Source organism: Rousettus aegyptiacus, unplaced genomic scaffold (assembly GCF_014176215.1).
Source record: "Rousettus aegyptiacus isolate mRouAeg1 unplaced genomic scaffold, mRouAeg1.p scaffold_m13_p_12, whole genome shotgun sequence".
NCBI classification, from domain to species: domain Eukaryota; kingdom Metazoa; phylum Chordata; class Mammalia; order Chiroptera; family Pteropodidae; genus Rousettus; species Rousettus aegyptiacus.
Window position 1 is genome coordinate 29698840 of NW_023416287.1, and position 11053 is coordinate 29709892.

Here is an 11053-nt window from a genome sequence, read left to right on the forward strand (position 1 = left end):
GCGGGGAGCGGGGGACAAGGGTGAATTAAAGAGGGGAAAAAAATTTTCAGGAGGTATAGGAACAAAAAACAAGCTCATTATTCAGATGAATGTTGTATAACAAGCAGGCTTGTGGTCATGAAGGATACATTAGCTTGGGAGTAGCAATTGGCTGCTGCACTGAGAACAAATAGAGTAATCCAAGTGGGGGTGAAATTAAATGTCCTCATTAGTCCCCCTTTAGAATAAAAAAAAGCAAGTGTAGAAACCTTCAGCAGGTGTTTTTAATTTTTCCTTACTAAAGCTAGAATTTGTTGGAGGATTCATATCTGTAAAAACCACATAGAGGTTTGTATTCTGATTCAAAGTAGAGGGAACCTGTTTGCATTTTAATTAGGTAGCATAAGAACATTTATCATTTTAGATAGCATTATTATTGGTTTTGTGTTAGAAGTTGTGGATTATATTCTTTAAAATTATGACAAGGGTAAATGTAGCCCTAATTTTTAGGTTGGATTTTGATCCTAAACAGGGCCCCATCTGATGTATTTTTAGGGAATTAACAACCTTTAAACACTAATTACCAGGTTTAGATTTGTCTATTTAAACCTTATTTTTACATGTAGAATTTGTCATATGTTTAAGTACATCCCAGCTTACTGGTATAATCTTAGTTTAATTAAGCAGTATTTTGTGATCTGGGACTCCTGTCAAAAATCATTATAGGAGCTAGAAAACACTGGGAGGTAAAATGAGTACATGACCTCATCTCTTATTTTGCACTAGACTATAACTTGCATTCAAGGAGACTGAAAAAAAAAAAACACGTTCTTTTTCCATTAAGCTGTGATAAATGAGTTTAGTATGCTTTTGCTATTAATTCTTCTTAGCTGTTAGAATGGAAGGTTTTGTTTGAAGTTTCTAAAACTAAATGCTGCCAGGATAAAGATTTCACTAGAAATATAGAGTAGAGACCAGTTTCTGCCCTTTGTTATTTGATCCTGCTTGTTTAACCAAGAGAATAAAAAATGTACATCTACTGAAGAGAAATTTGTGGGCATAAGTTCTTTTCCTGTTTTCAAACATATTTCATAGGTTGTTTATCTTATTTAAATACACAATAATACAGTAGACAGAATGCAACTGCTGTTCCTTTAATATCAGAACTGTGCACGTTACAATAGGTGTCACTGTTTTGCTTGGTCCAATCATGATTGGTGACTTCAGCTATTGGCTCTGAGCACTGGCTGTCTGACTCCATCTGCAGGGCTGTAATACCTACTCTCCTCCGATCCATTCACCACACACAACTTCAGCTGGCTGAACGGACTCGCGCGGCTCCAGCACATCTTGCTAACCTAATTCAGAAAACAAGTGCTACGACTCTTTGCCTGTCATCTTTGCTCACTGTAGCATTTTCAGGTGATCTAGGAAACTGGGTTATTTTTATGAGCACGTCAGAGAAACAGGAATCATGATGGGGATGTATTTAACAGACCCAGTACTGGATAAAACTTAAAGCCAGTTTCTATTCAATATAGTAAAAAGGTCACCTTGCCTGACTGAGAAAAGAAGCAAAATATCAGCTTGTTCATTTCTGTTAACATCTTAGCTCATACTAGCCTCTTTTCTTTGATGTTTGCACCAATTTGGGAGCAATATCTAGCTCTAAAGAGAGATATAGTGTACTCATGGTAGATGACAAGGAAAAGAACATGAAATGTCTCACCTTCTTCTTGATGCTTCCAGAGACAGTAAAGAACAGGTCCAAGAAAAACTCGAAGAAAACAAACACCAGCAGTAGCAGCAGCAGCAGCAACAGCAACAGCAACAGCAACAGCAGCAAGTTGCCCCCAGTTTGTTATGAAATAATTACCTTGAAAACTAAAAAGAAGAAGAAGATGGCTGCTGATATATTCCCCCGCAAAAAGCCAGCCAACTCCAGCAGCACCACTGTCCAGCAGTACCACCAGCAGAACCTCAGTAACAACAACCTTATTCCGGCCCCGAATTGGCAGGGTCTTTATCCTACCATCAGAGAAAGGTAAGTGCCCAGCCAGCATGTTTACTTTAAAAGTTTTCCTGTGTTGAAGTTTCTGCTTTTATAAAATCCATACTATATTTGAACATAAATCTGTATTTCCTCTTTTCCCAGCAGCTTTATTGGTAATGGAAAACTGCCTTGTACCTTTTCCAAAACAGTACAGCTGTTTTCCTCTTAGATAAAAATGTTTTTGCAAGCTGTAACATTTAAGTGACAGGGGTGTGTCTATGGGCCATAGAAGATAGAAACCTTTTATTTGTCCTTAGTCCTGTGAAAAGTTTGGATAACTTTTTTTAACTTTAATTACTTCTCATGTGTTTGTAATGATTACACACAGTTGTTTAGTTGGAACCTTTATTTGTAGTGTTACACTGAAGTTATTAAACTGTTGCTTAGCTTGAGAATCTTTTGTGGGTTTTGTATGTTGGTGGGGGTGCGTATTAGAAACGCTAGCTGATGTGAATTAATGAATTGTCTCTGTTTATAGAAATGCGGTGATGTTCAATAATGATTTGATGGCAGATGTACATTTTGTGGTTGGGCCACCAGGTGGGACTCAGCGGTTGCCAGGACACAAAGTAAGCAACAGCTGCAATACTGTTTTAGTCCTGAGGTTTACAAAGAGGGACCCTGTCCATAAGCCTGGAACTTGGGGTGGGCAGCTTGCCGATGGCAGACAGTGCATGTTTCACCCAGTCACGAAGAAGGCGTAGCCTCTCCAAAGGGCTTTGGCTATGCTTAATTTTTTTCTTTGTTCCTTCTACCCTGCTTTATATCCCGCACAAAAACATGCCCTCTTAACTCTCCAGTCATGGGAAGTTGTTGTGACTGGTTGGAAAAGTCATATGTTTACTTTTCCCCTAGAAATCAAGTAGATAAGCTTTTTTGTTAATTTATTTCGTAATGAGGAAACTTGAGCATTATTCTGTTAAATCTTTTAGATAATTAGCAGCATAGAGATTGATTTGCATGAACATCTATTTTATGCTCTCACAGCAAGATACATTGTCCTCTGGCTTTGACAAAAAAAGCTGGTATAGGTGCTCTGCGTCCACTAAACCTTATTGTTTAGAGTTGTTTCTCTGGATGGATTTGCTAAAAATGCTTCGATTTAGAGCATGAAATAAGATTTCCCTTTCTCTACAGTATGTTTTAGCTGTTGGGAGCTCTGTGTTCCATGCAATGTTTTACGGAGAACTTGCTGAGGACAAAGATGAAATCCGTATACCAGATGTCGAACCTGCTGCTTTTCTCGCTATGCTGAAGTAAGCATCATTCATATGTTTGGAAAGAGTTTGTTTATGCTGTATTTTTATTCTGCTGGTTTCACAGTTAAATATAAGTTCTGTGTAACAGAAAAGGGAGACCGATGAAGAAAGAGGGTGCTGCTTACCTTGGAAATGTTTTTGGAGAAAACCGCATCTTTCAGTGGAAAGCATGTGGAATGATGCAGGCATTTATAATCATACCTTGGCATGGGATTTTGGTGGCAAGTGGCATATAGAGTGATTTGATTTTTAACAACTTAGAATTAATGCCTACACCAGAAAGTTATTTTTCTTTATCTAATGGAGGATGTTCTCTTTGAAAGCATTGTGTGGGAAGGAGTCTTTAAAGACATGTTATATTTTTGCTTCACAATTCTGGAAATTATATACTTGTTTAAGTACCACCAGTTAGGAGATTTCTAAGTTTTCTAGGAGTTGTTTTGTTTCTTGTCAGCAAATGTAAAACTTATTATCTGTTGAAATAATCTGATCTTTGTGTACCCACACATACACATAATTAATTAGACACTGCCACTCAAGAATAAGAAGCATTTGCTTTTGATAGTAGAGGAGAAATTTTTGAGAGCTGTGAATAGTTTCCTATAGCTTTATATGGATTTATACAGAAAACTTTGGTAATATAGAAATGTAAAGCTGTAAAATATATATCAAAAAATAGTTTTTTATCTCATGGTTCTTCCAGAATCTAATACATGTTAACAAGGTAAATATAACCTACTTATTTGACATGTACTAGTGCAAGACAGTGATAGTTTACCATGTGATTAAAATCCAATGATTATTCCAAATCATTGATATAATTTTTGTTAAATCCTTATTCTAGCATTAGAATTCAAGGTTATCTGCTGCTGTAAGAATTTTGGTTCATTAGAATAAATACGGTGTTTGTTGAAAAAAATGATTCATCGGGCCAGTAAGTTGTACAGTAATCCCATAAATGGTTAACGTGTTGCTATATATTGTCTGCTGCCTACTGAAAAATAGGTGGTATAGTTAGTTCTGTAACCAAGTCTAGGCTCATACCACTCACTGCACCACAGCCAGTGAGTTGAATGACAAGGTATTGAGGCAAGGAAACCCAGCAAGCCAAGAAGATGGCAGACTAGTGTCTTAAAGAACCATCTTAAAGTATGTAACTCAGGCTTCTTTTATGTCAAAGGAAGGGAGAAATGGAAGGGTCAAGAGGTCATTGATGACTGTAGACATCTGGGCACCAGCAGGGTTTGGAGGAAGATTGTGAAACTTTTTTATTTATTCTTGGTCTGTTGACTGCAGTTGGTGTGAGTCCAGTCACAAGGTTCCTGTAAATCTGTAATAAACAATAGTTATTTTGTACGTGCCCTTTATCTCCTCAGGTGAGGTAGTTTCTAGTAAGGGGCTGTTTTTGTAAAACTCAAGTTGCAAGCAGAATTTCTCTAATGATTAGCATGTCCATATGCAAGACTAAGCAGAAGCTGTTAACCTAAAAGTAATGGGAATAAAGCAGGATTGAACAAGATGGAGTCAGAGAAGCTGAGCATGTCACTCTGTTATAGTTCGAGAACTTAAAAGTATTTAATTCTTTACTTGTATTACAATTTTGAAATCTAATTGCTGCTGAATTAAACTTTCACAGTGGAAGATAGGAAAATTAAAGGCAAGTGAGTGTGAGAAGTACCAAAATGTCAACTAATCCACCACTTTTTAACCAACCAATACTTCATGACCTTTGTCATCTTTTAGAAACCAATATAATAGCAAGGCTTTTTTAAAAAAATTTTTATTATTATTTTTTTAAATTCCAGTCAAGCCAGCTTTGTATATTTCACATTATCTATTGAGGAGGAGGATGCTTACCCTAGTTCAGCGTTTTGACTTCACTGCAGTCGAGTAGAATGTTGTGTCATTCCAGATATTATTTAAGAGTCACAGAGTTACATTCACCTGAGTCATTTGACTGGTCATTTGACAACTATCTTTTCTCACAAATGTATTGCCTAGAATATATATTGGTACAGCTTTTTAAAATTAGATGTGTCATCTATGTAAAGTGGTAAGAAACAAAAACGTACTAAAGTGCCATTTGCTGTTATGCTACAGTTGATCAGCACCTTGTTATAGCCAGGGATAGGCCAGGTTTTCGTCACACCTGCATTGTGCGTGAGTAGCCAGTATTCCTGGAAAGGGGGTTGTCAAGAAAAAGGAAAGACTGCTCATTTGACAGTTCCAGAATAAGAGCTAGAGTGCTGATTGTGCTTCAGAATCCTCCCTACAGTCCTGATTCTCTGGTTAGAGCATCACTAAGCTGCAAATGTTTTCTCAAGCAGTCTTGCCACCGGTAGATGGCTTAGAGAAGAGAAAAGGCTTCCTGGGAGCAAAAATGCAAGTTCCATTGTGCTTGTAGGATTTACTGTTATCATGGCGGGATTTTTAAAATTTGTACTTTCTTATAGAAGCCATTACTCATTTCTTTTTATGTGTACTTCACTAAGTTGAAATTTAATAACTAAAGGAAAGTTTTACCCAAGTAGCCAAACACCTTAGCTAGAAAGATTAAAAAATTAAGTGTTATCAGCGTGTATTTTTCACTATATGTAGTTCTCACTGACTCTTGGTGCACCATAGCAATCTAAAAGAAGCAGATGATTGCTACATTTACATATCATTCTGAAAAACTGCCAGTATCCCCCAAAACACCAAGAAGTGTTTTATCTCCTAACAAAGGGTTATTTTATAGAATCGTAGAAATAATGCACATTTAGGCTTTGTTATTTTGTCTTTTAATTACATATACCTGAAAACAATATATTCCTTAATTCTGAAATGGAAAAAAATGTGTGAAGGAAAAGAGAGAGTGAAGAGTTTTTTTTTAAAGAAGCCTATATTGGATTCTATGTAAAGGTAACTGGAAGGTAGCATTGTAGTCCATTTTTGATAACCCATTAAACTTGGAATTATTGAAAAATGTATTCAGTCTCAGATTTTATTCTGTGTTTAGGAGAAATTTAAATCATACTTAGTTAAAAGTATCAAGATATAATTATTGCTAACATAGTATTATAGGCATTTGTTTCTGACTGTATGGAAGACCTGTCACTTATATAGAAGCTACAATGGTAACACAAAGTTAATGTCTAATTATACAAATTCACTGCTGAGTTGAAATATTAATTTATGATCATATTTCAGATGTTTCTTTAATCCCTAATCATTTTTGTAATAAATGTCACCTAAGATGATTTTCTTGGAACTAACTTGAAAAATAGTTGCATCTTGCTGAACACACTTATTTTTCGTTTTGTGAAAATTTCTTTTACATACTGTATATTTTCTTTCAGATATATCTATTGTGATGAAATTGACTTGGCTGCTGACACAGTGCTGGCTACTCTTTATGCTGCCAAAAAGTACATTGTCCCTCACCTCGCTAGAGCCTGTGTTAATTTCCTGGAGACCAGCTTGAGTGCCAAGAACGCCTGTGTGCTCCTCTCCCAGAGCTGCCTGTTTGAGGAGCCAGACCTGACCCAGCGTTGCTGGGAGGTGATCGATGCCCAGGCTGAGTTAGCCCTCAAGTCTGAGGGATTCTGCGATATCGACTTCCAGACACTAGAAAGTATCCTCCGCAGGGAAACTCTGAATGCCAAAGAAATTGTGGTTTTTGAGGCAGCTCTCAACTGGGCTGAAGTAGAATGCCAGCGACAAGAGTTAGCTCTGAGCATTGAAAATAAACGCAAGGTCCTCGGAAAGGCACTTTACTTGATCCGCATACCTACAATGGCCCTGGATGATTTTGCAAATGGTGCTGCACAGTCCGGAGTTCTAACTCTGAATGAGACCAACGACATCTTCCTCTGGTACACTGCGGCCAAAAAACCTGAGCTGCAGTTTGTGAGTAAAGCCCGCAAGGGCCTTGTCCCCCAGCGCTGTCACCGTTTCCAGTCGTGTGCCTATCGGAGCAACCAGTGGCGCTATCGGGGCCGCTGTGACAGCATCCAGTTTGCAGTGGATAAAAGAGTGTTCATTGCTGGCTTCGGGCTGTACGGCTCCAGCTGTGGCTCTGCGGAGTACAGCGCCAAGATTGAACTCAAGCGGCAGGGCGTTGTCCTGGGGCAGAACTTGAGCAAATACTTCTCAGATGGTTCCAGCAATACCTTTCCTGTGTGGTTTGAGTACCCAGTGCAGATCGAGCCAGACACCTTCTACACAGCCAGCGTGATCCTGGATGGCAATGAACTCAGCTACTTTGGACAGGAAGGCATGACAGAGGTTCAGTGTGGCAAAGTGACTGTCCAATTTCAGTGCTCCTCAGATAGCACCAATGGCACTGGGGTACAGGGAGGGCAGATCCCCGAACTTATATTCTATGCTTGAAAACATTTCCTGAAGCAGTGTGAGCTCTCAGATGCACATCTGGTTCCTACTTGCTTGATGCTTAGCTCATCTGCAGATATGTGATCAGCGCAGATAATTTGTAATGAAGCTGTAGGCAGTTTCTAATTTCTTTCAACCTTTTAATTATGTACAGGCAAAAATACAGCATTCCGCTTTTAACTATATGCTTAAAAGAGCCAATTTCTTATTAGGGCTTTGTGGTTTTTAGAATTGTGTCCATCTATACAGCTGGGGAGGATTTGTGTTTTTTTCCAACTGCCCCATTGACTTCTCAGCTTTGTCCCTCTTAAGAAAATTTTTGGATCACCTCAAATTTCTTTTAGGGCTTTATTTTGACAAATAGAAATAAATAATTTAAAAGAATAATGACGAGTTATTTTTAAACAGAACCCTTCCCCCCCCAAAAAAAAAAATAACATAAATCTCAGTGTATAATTTTGAAAGAAGTTTTGCTTCATAATAAGTAATAATTTAGAAAGTAGACAGTAGTCATATTTAGCTCTTATTTCCTTTTAAATATTTTCTGGGCATTGCTTTTTCTTAAATCCTAAATTCATAAGATTATTAAATATCAAATACTACAAAGTATCAGTGTAAAATGAGAAAATAAGAAATTGGATGTTTGTTTAGGCCATGACTTCTGCTACAAACAAATTTATATTCTTTTAGTTTAGAAGCCAAAGTATTATAGTACAGACACTTCTTTTAGAAGTAACTAAATTTTAAAATTTTATTGTCATTAGAAAAAGTTTTAGGTCTATTATTCAAACTAAAACAGTTTTAAAAAGAAAACTAAAAAAAATCCTATACTACAAATGTGTTAATCGATGGCATAATAGAATGCACAGTTTGAAAAAGCCCAACTCTTTTCTCCCCACTTAGCTTCTGATCCTCACCATTTGCTTGTTTTCATTAGTCATGTTGTATAAAATTTCTATTCCCTTTTTCCTATGAGAAGAGGACCAAATAGTTCTTTAGATGAATGGAAAAATAGTTTTTTAGCACTACATGTTAATGTAATATACTTTTATTCATTGATTTCTTTTTTAATCTGAAAAATACTTTACCTGTTCTACTTTGATTGCATACTATTTTCTTAGTTATTTATAATTACGTCTTTTTCCTGGGCTGCTAGAATCTGGCCTCTGGCCATCTTAAAGTGCCAACATATGCCTGCACGGTTTTTTTAAAAAAATGATCTGAAATGATATACACCTTATTATACCTAATATTTATTGCATCAGCATGTCCAGCTCTCTTACTAATTTGTCCATGGATAATATAAACAAAGGAGGGAAAAGCTCATCAAAAATTCTCCTTCAGTGATGGCTCGTGATGGTTTAGTGCCTGTGACCCTGGTAGTGTCGAGTGTGTTCACTTCCAGTTGAAGTATCCATGTGTTTCTGGGCAGCTTTTCTGCTCAGTGTGATCCTGAGATGGCTTTCCTTGCCACCCAGAGTGTGGTCCCTGGCCACCTCCTTCTCCTGCTCTGCAAGCCTGAAGCTGGCTTTTCTGGAGCCAGGGGTTAGTCCTGGGGTGGGTGTGTGTATGTGGGCACCCATGTGCACACGGGTGTGTTTGCCGACTCAGGAATTGTCTCCTCCCTGCCTGGCCAGTGAGATGTGGGACAGAAATGTACCCCCCACTGGCCCCAGCAAGGCCCCATGAGTGACTGCCCTTAATCATGTTCACTGTGCTTCTGGGTCACTTCTTCCCTGGAGACAAGGGCTTGTTGCTTTTGGCTGGCTTCCTTGATAGAGGAGAACACTGGATTATGGGAAATGTTTTAATCGTCTTTGCCATTACCTATGTTTGTTAGCATAGATGATCAAAAGCTGTTACTGGTGATTATAAATGGCTACTCCCAGGACAACTTTTCAAAATTATCTCACATTTATTTCTTATTAGGGAAATGACAGATAGTAGTTTTGGCAAAGCATCTATAAAATAAAAATACATTTCAATTTAAAAATTTCAACAAAGGGTTTTGTTTTTAAATTATGGTTAAGCATTTCAGTAATTCATAGCTACCATACAAATTGGTAGACTATATACCTGATTAGAAGGCACTCATTTTTAAGCCAGAGGAGAAGAAACTTTAGTGTGCTTCTGTTAGCCAGCTGCCCTCCATATGGCCAGGGACCTGCTGGGTGAAAGCTGTGTGAGATCTTGTGCCCTGGTGTGGAAGAACTCAATTTTATGTTAATTACTATTACTTAAAAAAAAAAAAAAAAAAAAGACACATCTACCACCTGATTGGCTGGTGCCAAGAGCTGTGGGTTAAATTTGAAATTGCACTTATAAAAAATTTTGGATTTTAAATCTTGTTCTCCCTTCTGTATTTTCAACAACATGGAATAAAGGCTAATGTGCTTGCTTTATTTTCTTTGATAATCTCAAGTTTTATAGCTTTTAAAACTAGAAACTATTGTTCTGACAAGGCAGGTAACTAGTGTATAAACACAACTTTATTAAACAGAATATTCTGTAGATGCTTTTCCCAATGTAGCTGGCAGTCTTTGTTGCAATTCATACTGGAACTAGGCTAGCAGTCCTAATGTTACATTCTTTAAGCATATCTTAATATAGTATTTAAGTAAATGATCTAATTTCTATATAATTATTGCACTGAACTGTCTTTTTTGTTCTTTAAGGTGTTGAAATAAGCCCAGCTAATTCAAGACACTAGCCACTTGTGCATCAGAGTGCTTGAATTTAGCAGCTTACAGCATTATTTATGAAGGAAAAATATATAAATATGAAGTACCTCATGTTGAATGTTATTGTACTGTATTTTTAATGTAACAGTGCAGACCTTGTTAGACACATGAATGTGTATAATCATGTTAAATGCCAATAAAAAGAAAATTGATTCATAGATTTGTTTTTCTTAGCATTTTCCGTAGGTCCTTGAAATAGTAAGAAACTCATTCTGGCACTTTTGGTGCCACACATTTTAGAGATGGTTTTGCAGGAGCATTTGTTTGCTAAGTATTCAGATATCTCTGATCCCTAAAGAAATAACAATTTGAGGCAGAAGCATAAGAGAACAATGAATATGTTAATCAATTGCATTGTTCAAAGCCTGACTGTTAAGTTAATGAGAGGGAATGAATAGATGCATTGATATTCCCTTTATGGAATTTATAATTGGCTGGCATTCTGATGCTATAGTTTCTCAAATATCTGTGAATCTATCTGGCTGTACTAAGGAGGGGTAATAGTGAATACATCTAGCTTTAGATGTAACCAGAGCTGTTTGTTCCTGCTGGTTTATAATAGCTTAAGTCTAGGAATAAAAACAAATAAATGTCATATGAGGATTTTCAGTATAATCATTATGTGCTCAACTAGTTTCCCATTATATTTC

At 37.1% G+C, this 11053-nt stretch overlaps 1 protein-coding gene across 3 annotated transcripts in view; it reads left to right on the forward strand.

Annotated features, from left to right (window-relative positions):
* BTBD3 (BTB domain containing 3) overlaps nucleotides 1-10561 on the forward strand; it is a 30316-nt gene extending 19755 nt beyond the window's left edge. For 2 of the 3 annotated variants that reach the window (XM_016138114.2, XM_016138113.2), the window contains 4 exons: nucleotides 1729-2023; nucleotides 2511-2601; nucleotides 3170-3288; nucleotides 6630-10561. In XM_016138114.2, coding sequence (XP_015993600.1) covers nucleotides 1881-2023; nucleotides 2511-2601; nucleotides 3170-3288; nucleotides 6630-7662 — 1386 coding nt within the window. In that variant the 5' untranslated portion in view covers nucleotides 1729-1880 and the 3' untranslated portion in view covers nucleotides 7663-10561. Of the gene's footprint in view, nucleotides 1-43; nucleotides 2024-2510; nucleotides 2602-3169; nucleotides 3289-6629 lie in introns of those variants that run through there. The other variant, XM_016138111.2, reaches the window with a different exon arrangement.
* The last annotated feature ends 492 nt before the right edge of the window (nucleotides 10562-11053 follow it).